The sequence below is a fragment of the Gossypium arboreum genome, chromosome 7, assembly GCF_025698485.1.
Source record: "Gossypium arboreum isolate Shixiya-1 chromosome 7, ASM2569848v2, whole genome shotgun sequence".
NCBI classification, from domain to species: domain Eukaryota; kingdom Viridiplantae; phylum Streptophyta; class Magnoliopsida; order Malvales; family Malvaceae; genus Gossypium; species Gossypium arboreum.
This window is the reverse complement of record NC_069076.1, coordinates 3136433-3153907: the sequence shown is the minus strand read 5'-3', so window position 1 is coordinate 3153907 and position 17475 is coordinate 3136433. Positions and strand designations below refer to the sequence as shown.

Genomic DNA, 17475 nt, shown 5'->3' with positions numbered 1-17475 from the left:
AGGAAAGGGCTTTTTCTTTCATTGATGCACACAAATACAACAATATATGTAAGTGAATGCTTATAAATGTAGTCAAGATCTTCACTAAAAGTTTCGCACTTTCAAAAATGCATTTTGCTTTTTAATATGTTTTATGATGTTTACAGTGGAGTTTCAGGTTTATTATCAATTCAAATGATTAAGATTTCTGCAGCACTAGCCTGCCTTTGGCAATATATATTCAAATTCTCTCAGCTCAGGTCTGCGTCATTATAATTGAAAAAAAGATCATTTACAGTGATTCACTTTAGCTTTAACATAGAGAGATCAAAAGGAAACTACTTACACATTATTTGATAGAAGCAAAACAACTTCATGAATTTGCAACTGATCATGGTAACATGCAATCAACTGAAGTATTATTAGTGTTGACTCTTACAGCAATTAATCAGTCAAGGTTGGCAAATAAATGAATAATACAAAACTTAGAAGAGAAGACGCTCACTTCATCCAGCATTCAATGCCAATGTGCCTGATCGCATGACAGTGTATTAAGCAACCTGATTAAAATTTTTCATCATGATATAAAGCATTAAAAGCTAATGACTCCAGTGTACTAGTAACTACACCTCATATTCAAGACTGAACCAGAAGAGAAGCAATATAGTCCAACTGTCATTGCTAGTAATGTCTTCTTGGAAGCTAATCTTTTGAGACGCAAACACCTATGGCAGTTGGTATATGAGCAGTTTTGAGAGACCAGATCCAATCAAGCAAAGAAAGTGAAACCTTACATCAAAGGAAACAACTAAAGGCACTTCCTCTCCAAATGGACCAACATCATCCCTTTACATCTCCTACAATTTAAAAGAGAGAGGACTTCTTTCCTTCCCTGCATACTGAGCATAATAAGAACACTGCAAGTTCAAAGCTGATAGAATATTGGACTTAAAATTCAGATATTATAAATTCTAAAGAGTGCTCTATCTTTTCTATACCAAAACAGCATCATAATTATTCAAAGTAGTTAGTGAAGTGCAAAGGGAGGACAAGTATCTATGTCATTCATACTCATTTAAAGTACACAGGTTTTAATATTACATCCACTTCCAAAGTTCAAGCTCCTTCTGATCTTTTAATTTGATGGAAACCAAATAAGTGAAGTGAAAAGTTGGCTATTGGGAACCCAAAATAGCAATAAAGGATTCAATGGGATTCTGTTGCGGGCCCGAGTCTGGGATCAAGTCACCAAACAAGTAGCACAAAAATCAGATTCGAACGAAGGGTCTTTGCCCTTATTTCGATTCCTATTTTTTCCTGTGGTTATTGAACTCTTAAGGGAGTTGCCTACCTTGAAACTCTAAGCGAGTTGCCTACCTTAAACTTACTGAAACTTTCAACTTTCAACTTGTAATATTCATGAATTATTTTCCTATTTAAACAGAGTTTAAAAATTAGGTAATAGATGCCAAGCCCAAATCTGATAGCATACTGGGAAAGTCTTATTTAAACTAATAAGGAAATTCTTAAAAATAAAATCAGAATTAAATCCCACAAAACTAGAATCACATCAAAATGAAATCAAAATCAGAACCCTTTTCCTACTGCTGGTTTCTTGCGTCTGGCATAGTTCTTCGCCACAAAGGCATCGGTAACAGATTCTGTATTACATTCTGTTCAACTCCTTTTGTAACCAGCAAAATCTAACATTCCATATAGTTCCAATGATAAATTGGTAGTATACTTATATTTCTAACTTCTGGGCACCTAATTTACAAAATGATTAGAACTTCAGATACAAAACTAATCAACATATCACGGATGGACATTTTCTCCTTTGCAAAATAAAACATGCGATATTGCCTCACACCCACACACACACACACACAGAGAGAAGGAATAAAAGCTGAATATGCAAACTAAAAACCGAACTGACATGTAATGGCTGGGATCTGTCGCACTTGCAAATACAGACCAATAAATATGGTTGAAACAATGACTCAAAATGGCACTTTTAGAATAAATTTGCTGACCGAGAGCTCTAATAAACACAAAATCATATCTATCTCAAGCAACAGAAAACATAAACGAACAACTAAATCCATTGATGTTTGGATCACTCACAAGTTCTAGATGTTCAATCCTAGTTTCTAGCTTGGATGCAATAACATGCACTTGAAGCCACTCAAAAACTTCAAGTTCACCTTGTCTCCTTTCCTAAATCATTTTACATGTTCTATCTGTACATATTATAGACTGAGAAATCTGTCAAAAGATAGCCTACATAGTTAGCCTTGCAACGAAACAAGCATCCTTCACCTAGAATACCGAGCACCATGAAGAGTAATACCTCAATCGAGGCCAGCCTAGATGATATGTAACAGGTCCCAGTTTGGACCGTCCTTAATCAACGAAATTTAAAAACATCTATCAACCAACCTGTTTTAGGTAATCATCTAAAAGCACTATAACATGATCATCCTGCCCAGTATCGAGAATGAAAATATGCACTGCTTTATGCTTCCTCCCTCCTTAGAGACTGCAAAAAAAGAGAACATATTACAAAAATCACATGGGACTAAGTAAAAAGTTATCCTACATAAATGCAGGGGAAACCACAAGCGACTGAGCAAAGTCATTGAATATGTAAATGCAGGGGAAAAAGTAGCAAGAAATTCTCCAATCAAATAAACCCCTAACAAGCAATAACATTTACATGCTCACTTCAAAAGAACTAGACACTTACCATCCAGATAGTTAGGATCTTGATAATTATGTTCAGCGAAACATTACCCAGATATGAACTTACATTTGAAACAAGAAAACTAGCTATAGTATTCGAGGTTTCAGCGTAAAATACACAAGCATAACATGCAAAGAAACTCAACAACAACATTTAATTCAAAAAGGTTGAGGAACCAAAGCTGGAGCTATTCAATTGAGACTACAAAGAAAGGTTGAATTGCGACCTTGAAACAGAACCAAATCAAATGAAAGGATTTTAGTTTTATAGCTTTAAACAAAGTTTATATAAAAAGCATTTAAACAACAAAAGAGGCTTCTTATTTAACTCAAATTTAAGAAGCAGAGAGGTAACCATGTCAGCAAATTTTGTAGTAATTGTTTGAATCGTCAGGGTTTTTTCTTTTATTGCACCGAGAGAAAATGAACGATCAGCATCGCCACTGTTGGCCTCGAACTTTTCTTCTGCTGGTTCCCTAATGCTTTCTGTTTTTAAGTTTCACCCGTACACGTGTAAAGAAGCTAAGTTCATATAACAAAATTACAACCAGGATGAATGGGTAACAATATCAGTGATATTAAATATTTTAATGTGAAATAAAAAGTAATTTAAGATTTTATATATTTCACTGAAAATAATTTTAAAAATAATTTATTTTTCTGATAATTATTGTATAGAAAAAAAAGTCAAAATATTATAGGTAAAAGCAACAAAAAATTGAGAGGATTATCGGAAAAAGGAAATAGTATATCAAAAATATATATTGAATATTAGTAAAAGTACAGTTCTTGTATTATACCTTAATAATAGGTGATGTCATTTTTATATATTTTTGTATAAATCATATGAAAATGATTAATGATTAAGATAAAAAATTTATTTTATATTTTTAATCCCATTTACCATTTTTAATTTAAATATCATATTTTTGTGTTATTTTTATAATATTTTTCAAAACTTTTTCTTAAAATATGTTTTTTTAAGGAGAATATTTTTATTAAATAACACAAAGTCAATGCTCTAAATATCATGAATTAGTATTGCGAAGTATAATCAACAGTACCTTAGCACTTATGGGTATGGGTATCGAGAGTTTAGAGGTTTGAACTATACTTAAAAAATTTATTTACCCATTCTCCCAACTAACCTATTTAACAGATGAAAGTCAACAACCATAAGAGTCAACTTCCATGCTATAAATATCCCCACTCATTTTGTTTTTCTCATTATCCAAAATTTTCTTGAACTCTTAGACCGTAAAAAAACTTTTATTTTGTTCTTCTTTCTTAGAGAAAAATGATCGCATCAAGTTTTCTTAGAGAAAAATGATCACATCAAGATTTCAAGGAGAACACATTGCAATCTCCGTCATCTATACAATAAGATTTCCAACTCAATTGTTTTTAATTTGGTAAAATTTTTCAAATATGTTTTTAAGATTTTACATTTGGTCATTTTTTTTATAATTTTTTAAAAAACGAGAAAATCAAATTATTCGTGATCAACATAATTTAAACATAATTTAAAATTCCTGAAGATTGATGAACATATTGTATAGCTCTTGAAGAGTGTTGATTCATATATAACATCTACTGTTACAAAGTTCATTATATTATTAGAGTTGCTTGTCACCTTGTTAGATAGATGAAGACAAAAACATAAACATTTCATTTTTCATAAAGGAAAACAAGTATAATGCTAGAAGATGTCGCTTTAATAATTAGCCTTTCGATCGTTAGGAAGCAATAATCATATCTAGTAACGTCAACTCAATGGACAAGTGCCATTGATTGTTGGATGTCATCCTATCTAAAGATAAGCTGGAGAAAGAATTAGATGGGAATTTGGTGAACATTAACATGTCATTCATATACAGATTTATGATGACACAATAAGAACCAAACATCTTAGAATATAAACATGCTTCTGCACAATTATCAATAAAATCAAAACTAAGAATAGTCTTATGAAATTTCTCATACCATTGTTTTGGAGCTTGTTTGAGGCCATACAAAAAGTTTTGAGTATGCGAACTTTATCTTCCATACCAGGTGTCACAAAACCTGAAGGTTGCTCTGTGACACCTTATATCCAACCCAATTAGAGGATACGAATATAAAATGCCATATTGAAATGCTGAAACAACCTAAATTACTATTTCACCTTATTGAAATAGTAGTGAAATGGTAAATTTGTTTCTAAAAAATTCGGCAACATTTCTGCTCATTTTGCATAAAACCTCCTACAAAAATTTAAATTTCACAATATATTCATATTTAAATCATCTCCCAAATCAATTCCCAACACATCCATATTCTGAAAAATACTGCAACCTAAGTATATCACATTAAAACAATTTAATTAACTAATAATAATATTATTATAGCAACCAAAAGTTATTTTTTTTTGTCACAAAAATATATCTATAGCCAAATGACTTTACTAAAAACCAAGTACATGCCAACTTGAAACAAAACAAAATATACGAACTTGGTTGAGTTCAAGATTTGTCGGTTGGATGCTGATAACTCTGAGTACAAAATCTCAAAATATACCTAGCCTGTATATGAAAACAAGACCATTCGGTGAGTATTAATTTCAAATGGTATTACTATAATTTACTCAATATAGCATAAAATTTAAATAATTGGAGATTTATTTCTTCCTAAGATCAATTCAAGTATGTTTCATATCAAAGTGTATCCAAAACATTAATATACATATGTATCCCAAACAACCAAAAGTGATATTATAACTAACAAATCTATTTTAACGAACTTATTAACATTTTTTTTTTTTTGCTAACGGCGTGCGCAACCTTATTCAATTTTGTCTCAATTTGTCATATTGCATTACATTACCAATTTGATTCTAACCATTCTTCTTGTTCAATATTGATGTTCGCTAATACACAGCTCAGATCCGAACTAATTTACAGATCCTATTAATACTATAATTTGACACTTAATGCCTCATCGATATGTCCCAAACTAAACAGATTGTGCCCAGCACTTATTAGTTAATCCAAAGCAATAATCGTGCCCAGCACGTGCGCCCGACATTCATTGACCTATAGTCGAAGTAATTTTATATCGGTACATCCAACGTAAACAATTTGCGCCCTGCGCTCATCGACTCAGCCTAAGTCGTAATTGTGAAAGCCACAGTTGGGACGTTCGAATGAAAATGCACCTAGCGCTCATCAACTTATAGTCTAAGCAATTATTATTACTATTATTTTACTTGATTCTTTAACTCGTTAATTATTCTCAACTTTGCCCAACAATTAATACAATAAACCATAGTCTAATTTCATTCTCAGTTCAATTTCCATTATATTGATCTCAGCAACAATTCTTCCATTAAATGTCATTTCATATTAAACATGACATAATTTGTCTCATGTTCAAGCCAAATGCGTAATTTTAATAAATTATATTGTTTCAATTTTTTTTTTTTTTACGATTTAACTCTCTATCTCAATATTGTATTTCTAGTCAGCCACTCATGTGTAACTTCCTTCGTTTTGTCAACTTACCTAACAATGAAATTAAAAGGAAAAATAAATAATAAGTTTAGTTATGATGGTACTTACAGGGAATTTCAAACTACTCGTCGGTGACTTTAGCTTTTTCCTTCGCTTTTGAAGAAACCGGATTGTCAATAGCTACAAATTAACATAAACAAATAACACCATCAATAATTCACCCAATTCACAGTCAATTATTATCTTAAACAAATTTTACATTTCATTCAATTTAAATTCTTAAAATCGAAACGTGCTAACTCTCCATTCTAAGCTTCAATTTATAGTCTGACTTCATTTCCTTCTATTATAGACCCTTTATTATCGATTTCTAACAAAATCTCATAACCACTCTACTTGATATCCACTTTATTTGCTCAAGTGAAAAATCTAACATCTAACTTCAAAAATTCAGCCATTTTTCATGTATAAACTAAAAATCAATCAATTTAACATAAAAAATATAGAAAAATTATTAATGGTAACTTTCTAAAACTTTAACGGTTTTATAAATGATACACAAATTAGTTAAATTATGATTCTCCGATCTCAAAAACATAAAATTTATAAGAAAAGTAATAAATTACACTTACCAATTTGTGGATTAAAGTTTGAAACCCTAACCAAATCTATTTTGTTTCTTTTTTCCTTTTTCTTTTCTTATCACGTGGAAGGATAGAGAATACATCTTCTCTTTCCTTCCACTTAAACTAATTAACTTTTTTTAATTTTTAATAATAAATAATAACATATAACATCAACGGTTTTTTAGTTACAAATTTGGCAATTTTATTGCCATTCAAAATTTTGGGCTACAATCAATTTTAGTCTCTTTAACTATTTTCAAATTAAAATTTATAGCAATCTAAATTTACAATTTAATCTTTAGACTAGATTAAATATTCAAATCAACTAAATTACTTATCCTCGATTCAATTCATTTATAGCATAACTCAGTAAATATTTTTATTAATTATCTATAGACTCAGTTTATTAAATTGAAACCTACAATCGTACTTTTCGACACCACTGTATCGAGTTGTTACAATTCTCCTATTTTTAAGAAATTTCGTCATTAAAATTTACCTGGAAAAAGATAAGGGTATTGGGATTTCATTGTTTCCTCTAGTTTCCAGGTCGCTTTTCCTATATTATGATTACGCCATAGAACTTTCACCAGTGGTACACGCCTATTTCTTAGCTCGTTCACTTCTTGAGATAAGATTTTCACCGGTTCTTCCTCATAAGTCAAATCATGTTTAACTTCAATTTCTTCTACCAAAATCACATGATATGAGTCAGAACGGTCTCGTCTGAGCATTGACACATCAAATACGTCATTAATCTTTTGCAATTCTGGTGGTAGAGCTAGACGATAAGCAACTGGTCCCACTCTCTCAATAATTTCATACGGTCCTATAAATCTACGACTCATTTTCCCTTATGACCAAATCCTAGGACTTTCTTCCACAGGGAAACTTTCAAAAATACTTTATCTACCATTGAATACTCAATATACCTCCGTTTCAAGTCCGTATATGACTTTTGTCTATCGAATGCTACTTTTAATCTATCTTGTATAAGTTTAACTACATTTTCTGTTTCTTGAATCAACTCTGGCCCGGTCACACTTCTCTCACTCAGCTCAGCCCAACAGACTGGCGTTTTACATCTCCGACCATACAATGCTTCATACAGAGCCATCTGAATACTTAATTGGAAACTGTTATTATACACAAATTCAGCTAACGGTAAATAACTTTCCCAACCTGATTCAAATTTTATAATACAAGCACGTAACATATCTTGCAAAATTTGGATGACTCGTTCTAATTGGCCATCGGATTGACGATAAAATGTTGAACTAAAATTTAACCTCGTACCTATGATTCATGCAACTGCTTCCAAAATCTAGATGTAAAACGAGAATCTCGATCAGAGATAATAGACGCAGGTACACCGTGCAATCTAACTATCTTGCGAATGTAAACTTCCGCTGACTTTGGAAGTGACCAATCTATCCTTACTGCTGAGAAATGTAATAACTTTATAAGTTGATCAACTATCACTAATCCAATCACAAAATCCATCGTAACTCACTCTCACTACCACTCAGGAATCGAGATAGACTGAAATAATCCAGTGGGAACCTGATGCTCAGCTTTTACCCGTTGACAAGTCAAACACTTAGCAACATGTTCAACAATCTCCTTTTTCATTCCTAACCACCAGTATAATTTTTGTAGATCACGATACATTTTTGCACCACCAAGATGCATAGCAAAAGGACCATCGTGAACTTCACATAGAATTAACTCCTTCAACTCTACATTATCAGGAATGCAAAGGCGATTACGAAGGAGAAGACAATCATTAGTATCAATGCTAAAATTCTCATTATCACCCTAACAAGCAAGCTTCCATTTCTCGGACAATTTCGTATCGATCAACTGTGCCTCCTTAATTTGATCGAGCAACACAGGTTTAACTTGTAATTCAGCTATTAGATTGCCATCATCACCAATTCTGAGCTGAGCAAACATTGCTCGCAATTCAATCGTTGTCTTTCTACTTAACGCATTAGCTACAATATTTGCTTTACTAGGATGATAATTAATCACGCAATCATAATCCTTTAACAACTTAATCCAACGACATTGTCTCAAGTTCAATTCCCTTTGAGATAGAAGATATTTAAGACTTTTATCGTCGATGTAGGATACGACATTTCTCACCATAGAGATAGTGTCTCCATATCTTTACATCAAAAACCACTGCAGCAAGATCTAAATCATGCGTCAAGTAATTGCGTTCATGCAGTTCAGTTGTCAGGATGCATACGCAATCACTTTACCATGCTGCATCAATACACAACCTAACCCATTCAACGAGGCGTCACTATAAACCACAAATTCCTTCCCCGATTCAGATAGGTTTAAAATTGGAGCTTCAGTTAACATCACTTTCAATTTCTCAAAACTTTTTTGACATTGTTCTGTCCAAACAAATGGTATATTCTTCTGAAACAATTTAGTCATCAGCATTGCTATCCTGAAAAATTCGTTTACAAATCTTCTATAATAGCCGGTTAGACAAAAGAAACTCCTAATCTCTGACACATGCTTCAGTGCCTTCCACTGAAGAATAGCTTCAATCTTTTTCAGGTCAACCCGAATTCTTTCAGCTGAAATCACTTGCCTTAGAAAAACCACTTTAGACAACCAGAATTCACATTTATTGAACTTCCCCTACAGTTGTTTCTCTCGCAATACTTGCAATACAATTCTGAGATGCTCATCATGCTCGATCTCCGATTTTGAATATACCAAAATATCATTAATAAATACTACCACAAATTGATCTAGATAAGGTTGAAATATACGATTCATGAGATCCATGAATGCCGCAGGAGCGTTCGTCAGTCCGAATGGCATTAACAGAAACTCATAGTGACCTTACCGCGTATGAAACATTGTTTTTGATACATCACTATCCTTCACCTTCAATTGGTAGTGCCCCGATCTCAAGTTAATTTTAGAAAAGATCGAAGATTCCTTCAACTAATCAAACAAATCATCGATTCACGGTGAAGGGTATCGATTTTTAATCGTCAACTTATTTGGTTGACGATAATCAATAAAAAGTCGCATAGATCTATCTTTCTTCTTAACAAAGAAAACTGGAGCTCCCCAAGGCGAGATACAATGGCATATAAATCCACAATCCAATAAATCTTGCAATTGAATTTTTAGCTCCTTTAATTCTGTCGGTGCCATTTGATATGGAGCTATTGATACAAGGGTTGTATCAAGAAAAACTTCAATTGCAAACTCAACTTCTCGATCAGGTGGTAGTCCCGATAATTCCTCCGAAAACACATTAGAAAACTCGCATACCATTCGAATTTTGCTTATCTGCCCCTCCTCCAAATTTGAATTAATGACATAGGTTAGGAAAGCTTCACAATCTTGATTCATGAGCTTATTAGCTTAAACTAAAGAAAGGATGCGAGACGAACTGTTCGATCTAATACCATTTACTTCCATTTTCTCTCCATCTATACCTTGGATTAAAAATTTCTTCCTACGACAATCTAGAATTACACCATATTCTGTCAACCAGTGCATACCCAAAACCATATCGAAATCACCAAATGGCATGATTAATAAATCAAAAATGAAGAATATGTTTTGGATTTCCAATGGACATCGCTTACAAACTTGATCAACTAATACGATTTGTCCTAAATGACTCATTACCACCATTGCAATACTTGACATTTCCAACTTTAAATTGTTCTTTTTCACAAAACTAACATTTATAAAGGAGTAAGATGAACCAAAATCAATCAGGGTATATACAGATTATGAACATAAAAGAAATATACCTGCTATAACATCTGTAGCATCACCCTCTTCATGGGTCCGCACAACATAGGCTCGTGCTGGAGCTCTGACCTTTGACTGCTGAGTAGCAGAACCCGTATCTTTCCTCTGAATCCCTCGTGAAACAAAACCACTACGAGGATTTCCTCGCCCCCTAGCAGAAGGAATGGACCTTTGAGCTATCACTAGAGAAGTATCTTCATTCTTCAAACAATCCCGAGAAAAATGTTCCAAAGATCCACATCGAAAACAAGCTTTTTTCAACTTCCAGCATTCACTTCGGTGCTTTTTCCCACAATGAACACACGTTGGAATATCAAAATCTCTTGCAGGACCTCTCACGCTACGCACTGGTACCGACGGTTGACAATCTCAAGCTCTCTCAAGTTTAGAAATTTTTGAGGTCGTTCTCCTAGACTCACGAGTTTCTTTAGCTCTCTTAGATGTCTGATACGAACTAGAAGTCCCTGCTCGTTTCCCAATAGCTCGAGAGAATTCAAATTTCTTATCAAGACCCAAGACGTGTTCTACCATTTTAGCTCGTTCAGTCAAGTCAACAAACTCCTTAATTTTATGAGAAACCAACTGAACTTTGAGTTCATCTCGCAATCCTTGAAGGAACCGCTTACAACTCTCTTCTTCTGTTGGCACAAGCTCCGAGGCATATTTACTAAGCCGAAGAAACTCACGCTCATAATCCATCACAGACATCTCACCCTGCTTTAATGTTAAGAACTCATGTTTCCGGTCTTCCAAATATAATTCACCAACGTATTTCTTTTGAAATTCAGACTGAAAAAATTCCCAATCAATCCGATCCGCTGATACATGACGGGTAACTGTCTGCCACCATAGATACGCCTCTTCTTCCAAAAGAGAGACAGCGAATGTGACACATTCCCCTGGAGTACACCCGAGCTGTTGCAATACTCGATTTGTTGATTTCAACCAAGCTTCAGCTGATGATGGATCAATCCCTTTTAAACCCATAAATTCTGTGGCACCATATTTTCGCAATTCTTTTATCAGTGCTTGTCGAATTACTGACGCTAGAAAAGTTGTAGGAGTAGATCCATCTACTCGTTGAAGAGCTTCTGCTATAACACGGAGCAAGATCTCATCAATATGACCCTCGAGTCTAGGTTTAGTATCTCTAAACTGTTTAGCACCAACTGAGTCCATAACAGGTGTTTCTGACCCAATTCTACTTTCATTCTTAGCGGAAGAACCACCGTTATTTACATCATGATCAACTTCATTTCTGGCTTCTACAGACATCTTTAGCTATAAAACAAGAAAAAAATTTTAAAATTATAACCAACATCCAAATCTCGACCCCGACTCGACTTAACTTTGGCATGTACTTTTAGACTCAATTCTTAACTTGATCTAATCCGAGAATTGGCTAAACCTATAACTCTAATACCACTAAATGTGACAACTTATATCCAACCCAATTAGAGGATCCGAATATAAAATGCCACATTGAAATGCCGAAACAACCTAAATTACTATTTCACTTTATTGAAATGGTAGTGTAGTCGTAAATTTGTTTTTAAAAAATTCGACAACATTTCTACTTATTTTACATTAAACCCCCTACAAAAATTTAGATTTCACAATATATTCATATTCAAATCAACTCCCAAATCAATTCCCAACACTTCCATATTTCAAAACATACCGCAACCTAAGTATATCACATTAAAACAATTTAATTAACTAATAATATTATTATAGCAACCAAAAGTTAATATTTTTTTTTGTCACAAAAATTATATCTATAGCCAAATGACTTTATTAAAAACCAAGTACATGCAAACTTGAAACAAAACAAATTATACGAACTTGGTTAATTTTAATTTTAAGATATGAGTCCTTATATTTTAATTTTAAGATATGAGTCACCAAACGAGCAGCAGAAGAATCAGATTCGAATGAAGGGTCCTTGCCCTTATTTCGATTCCTATTTTTGCCTGTAGTTATTTAACTCTTAGGAGTTGCCTACCTTGAAACTCTAAGCGAGTTGCCTACCTTAAGCTTACTGGAACTTTCAACTTTCAACTTGTATTATTCATGAATTATTTTCCTATTTAAACAGTGTTTAAAAATTAGGTAATAGATGCCAAGCCCAAATCAGATAGCATACTAGGAAAGTCTTATTTAAACTAATAAGGAAATTCTTAAAAATAAAATCAGAATTAAATCCCACAAAAATAGAATCACATCACAATGAAATCAAAATCAGATCCCTTCTCCTACTGCTGGTTTCTTGCATCTGGCATAATTCTTCGCCACAAAGGCATCGGTAACAGATTCTATATTACATTTCTGTTCAACTCATTTTGTAACCAGCAAAATCTAACATTCCATATAGTTCCAATGATAAATTGGTAGTATATTTATATTTCTGACTTCTGAGCACCTAATTTACAAAATGATTAGAACTTCAGATACAAAACTAATCAACATATCAAGGATGGACATTTTCTCCTTTGCAAAATAAAACATGCGATATTGCCTCACACGCACTCACACACAGAGGGAAGGAAAAAAAGCTGAATATGCAAACTAAAAACCTAACTGACATGTAATGGCTCGGATCTGTCACACTTGCAAATACAGACCAATAAATATGGTTGAAACAATGACTCAAAATGGCACTTTTAGAATAAATTTGCTGACCAAGAGCTCTAATAAACACAAAATCATATCTATCTCAAGCAACATAAAACGTAAACGAACAACTAAGTCCATTGATGTTTGGATCACTCACAAGTTCTAGATGTTCAATCCTAGTTTTAGCTTGTATGCAATAACATGCACTTGAAGCCACTCAAAAACTTCAAGTTCACCTTGTCTCCTTTCCTAAATCATTTTACATGTTCTATCTGTACATATTATAGACTGAGAAATCTGTCAAAAGATAGCCTACATAGTTAGCCTTGCAACGAAACAAGCATCCTTCACCTAGAATACCGAGCACCATGAAGATTAATACCTCAATTGAGGCCAGCCTAGATGATATGTAACAGGTCCCAGTTTGGACCGTCCTTAATCAACGAAATTTAAAAACATCTATCAACCAACCTGTTTTAGGTAATCATCTAAAAGCACTATAACATGATCACCCTGCCCTGTATCGAGAATGAAAATATGCACTGCTTTATGCTTCCTCCCTCCTTAGAGACTGCAAAAAAAGAGAACATATTACAAAAATCACATGGGACTAAGTAAAAAGTTATCCTACATAAATGCAGGGGAAACCACATGCGACTGAGCAACGTCATTGAATATGTAAATGCAGGGGAAAAAGTAGCAAGAAATTTTCCAATCAAATAAACCCCTAACAAGCAATAAAATTTACATGCTCACTTCAAAAGAACTAGACACTTACCATCCAGATAGTTAGGATCTTGATTATTATGTTCAGCGAAACATTACCCAGATATGTACCGACATTTGAAACAAGAATACTCAACTAGCTATAGTATTCGAGGTTTCAGAGTAAAATACACAAGCATAACATGCAAAGAAACTCAACAACAACATTTAATTCAAAAAGGTTGAGGAACCAAAGCTGGAGCTATTCAATTGAGACTACAAAGAAAGGTTGAATTGCGACCTTGAAACAGAACCAAATCAAATGAAAGGATTTTAGTTTTATAGCTTTAAACAAAGTTTATATAAAAAGCATTTAAACAACAAAAGAGGCTTCTTATTTAACTCAAATTTAACCCTAATGCTTTCTGTTTTTAAGTTTCACCCGTACACGTGTAGAGGATGTTAGTTCATACATCAAAATTACAATTAATATAAATACGCGATGCATTTATTTGACTTTTTAGGATAATAGTGACATTAAATGTTGTTGTATGAGATAAAAATAATTTAAATATATCGTTTTATTCATCTAAACCTATATTAAATCTCAACTTTTATATTTAATTTAGCATTACTTCTTAAAATTATTTTTGAGTCAAAATGTTTTATAAACCATTAACAGATAATTTTTGAGTCGAAAGTATTTTTGATAAAAGTGCTTTTAAGAATAAAGAATAATTTTAACGCTTATAAAGTATTTTATATAATATTTATATTAGGTATTAATTATTTTCTATTGAAATTTATTTTAAATATATAATATTATGTATTTAAATTTAATTTTTTCATATTTTAATATTTAAAATATTGTTTATATATTCAAATTAAATTTTATAAATAATTAATATTAATGGCTTAAAAATATATTTCATATATTAAAATATTAACAATAAATTATAATAAATTATTTTTATATTCTTATTAATATATGATAATATTAACTAATTTAAATATTATTTAAATGTATATTTGTTACTTTATAATAGAGGTGATCATGGGTCGGGCCGTCTTTGGGTCCAAACAAAATTTTAGGCCCGTCTACTAGGCTCGGGCCCGGCCCGACCCATATTAATTTTTTTGCTTATTTCATTAAATAAAAATTTTAAAAATATTATAAATTAAATATATTTAAAAACATAAAAATAAATATTAAAACAAATAAAATGATACTAAAACAATTCTTAAAACAATACACAAATTGACAATATAATAAAAAAATGTTATATTAAAATTTTAAAATGATTAAAATAAAATAAAAATATATTAATATATAATTGAATTGGAAATTTGGGTGGGCTCTTGCCAAAAAACTCTTACCCAATGGACCTCGTTTTTTTTCCCAAACCCATTTTTCGGGCCTATATTTTTACCCAAACCCTCCCATTTTTCAAAGTGAGTCTTGGGCGGGCCCTTGACCCATGATCATTGAATATTGGAGTCGCAATTGATGTCATTGAAATTAAAATGACATGGGTTTCGTTTAGATTTAAAGGTCAAGTTGAGCCAATGTAAAATTTCAAACACGTTTTTTAGACTTCAAGTTCAGCCCAACTTGAAAAATAGACTTAAAATTTTACTGAAGCTCAACTCACATAAAAAAAAGTTAAACTTGAGTCTAGTTTGGTCCTCCTATATTAATTTTTTAATATTTTTATTTGAAAATAAATTAAAAATATAATACATCAAATACACTAAAAATATTAAAATAAATGTTTCATAACAAATTGAAAATACATTAAAAAAAGTCTTTATACTTAAAATAACATTAAGATAGCAGCAACTTAGCAAGCGAATGTCTCTAAAATAGTAGCAAAATTAATAATAAAATAAGAATTATACAATATTCAAACAATAATAACAAACTAGTACCAATATAATAACAAAATAGTAGCAAGAAAAAACTTTTGGGCAAATTCAGGCTGGCTCAAGCCAAAAAAATCTTACTCGAGGCCCAACCCATTTAGAAAACAAGCATTATTTTTTATCAAATCTCATTTTCCAAGCCTATATTTTTCCCAAAACTTGGACGGGTGACTTGACCTATGATCAGGCCTAGTTCCGACATGCTTAAACACATATTTCCTTCTAATTTAAGAATTTGAGAAATATGAGTAAAAGTAACCATCGTATAGAAAAAAAAGTTAAAATATTATAGGTAAAACAAGAAAAAAAAGTGGAAGAATTATGGGTAAAAGTAAACAATATATCAAAAATATATATTGAATATTAGTAAAAGTATCGTATCGTTCTTGTATTATACCTTAATAATAGGTTATGTCATTTTATATATTTTTTGCATAAATCAGATGAAAATGACTCATAATTAAGATAAAAGATTTTATTTTATATTTTTAATCGCATTTACCATTTTTAACTTAAATATCATATTTTTGTATTTTTATTATAATATTTTTCCAAAACTTATTTCTTAAAATATGTGTTTTAGGAAGAATATTTTTGTCAAATCAACACAAAGTCAATGCTCTAAATATCGTGAGTTAATATTGCAAAGTATAATCAACAATACCTCATCACTTATGGGTGTCGAGAGTTTAGAGGTTTGAAGTATGCTTAGAAAATTTATTTACCCATTCTCCCACCCAACCTATTTAACAAGTGAAAGTCAACAACCATAAGAGTTAAGTTCCATGCTATTAATACCCCCACTTATTTTGTTTTTCTCCTTATCCAAAATTTTATTGAACTCTTAGACCGTAAAAGAACTTTTATTTTGTTCTTTTCTTAGAGAAAAATGGTCACATCAAGATTTTATGGAGAACACATTGCAAACTAAGTCATCGATACAGTAGGATTTCCAACTCAATTGTTTTTAATTTTGTAATTTTTTTTCAAATATGTTTTTAAGATTTTGCATTTGGTCATTTTTTGTGATTTTTTGAAAAACGAGAAGATCAAATTGTTCGTGATTGACATAATTTAAAATCCCTGAAGATTGATGGACATATTGTATAGCTCTTGAAGAGTGTTGGTTCATATATAACATCTATTGTTACAAAGTTCATTATATTATTGGAGTTGCTTGTTGCCTTGTTGGATAGATGGAGACAAAAACATATACATTTCATTTTTCATAAAGGAAAACAAGTATAATGCTAAAAGATGTCGCTTTAATAATTGGCCTTTCAATTGATAGGGAGGCAATAATCACATCTAGTAACGTCAACTCAATGTACGAGTGTCATCGATTGTTGGATGTCATCCTATCTAAGGATAAGATAGAGAAAGAATTAGATGGGAATTTGGTGAAGATTAACATGTCATCCACGTACAGACTTACGATGACATAATCAGAACCAAACATCTTAAAATATACACATGCTTCTGCACAATTAACAATAAAACCAAAACTAAGAATAGTCTAATGAAATTTCTCATATCATTGTTTTGGAGCTTGTTTGAGGCCATACAAAGAATTTTGAGTTTGCGAACTTTATCTT

The 17475-nt window shown here is 31.9% G+C and overlaps 2 protein-coding genes and 1 long non-coding RNA gene across 4 annotated transcripts; all 3 read right to left on the bottom strand.

The window, feature by feature from the left end:
• Window positions 1-217: 217 nt before the first annotated feature.
• On the bottom strand, window positions 218-3256 carry LOC108470282 (uncharacterized). Of its 2 annotated transcripts, none has more exons than XR_001869297.2 (3): window positions 3077-3256; window positions 2419-2518; window positions 218-878 (listed from the first exon to the last, which is right to left on the bottom strand). It is a non-coding gene; the product is annotated as an uncharacterized LOC108470282 (long non-coding RNA). The 2 variants fall into 2 exon arrangements; XR_001869296.2 differs by having other exon boundaries at window positions 218-871.
• Window positions 3257-4928: 1672 nt separating this feature from the next.
• On the bottom strand, window positions 4929-14415 carry LOC108481480 (uncharacterized). The gene is made up of 5 exons (XM_017784870.2): window positions 14031-14415; window positions 13724-13823; window positions 10636-11917; window positions 6318-6389; window positions 4929-5282 (listed from the first exon to the last, which is right to left on the bottom strand). Exon 3 carries the CDS (start codon window positions 11909-11911, stop codon window positions 11006-11008), a length of 906 nt encoding a protein of 301 aa, XP_017640359.1. The 5' UTR covers window positions 11912-11917; window positions 13724-13823; window positions 14031-14415; the 3' UTR covers window positions 4929-5282; window positions 6318-6389; window positions 10636-11005.
• LOC108476739 (uncharacterized) lies at window positions 6331-7683 on the bottom strand. The gene is made up of 2 exons (XM_017779037.1): window positions 7335-7683; window positions 6331-6389 (listed from the first exon to the last, which is right to left on the bottom strand). Exons 1-2 carry the CDS (start codon window positions 7681-7683, stop codon window positions 6331-6333), a joined length of 408 nt encoding a protein of 135 aa, XP_017634526.1.
• Window positions 14416-17475: the final 3060 nt, after the last annotated feature.

Excerpts from the sequence above, each read along its gene's own strand:
- LOC108481480 (XM_017784870.2), bottom strand. The coding sequence starts at position 11,911 with ATGTCTGTAGAAGCCAGAAATGAAGTTGATCATGATGTAAATAACGGT.
- LOC108476739 (XM_017779037.1), bottom strand. The coding sequence starts at position 7,683 with ATGAGTCGTAGATTTATAGGACCGTATGAAATTATTGAGAGAGTGGGA. Across the intron at positions 6,390-7,334 it reads ATACCCTTATCTTTTTCCAG|CTATTGACAATCCGGTTTCT; the intron begins GTAAATTTTAAT and ends GTTAATTTGTAG.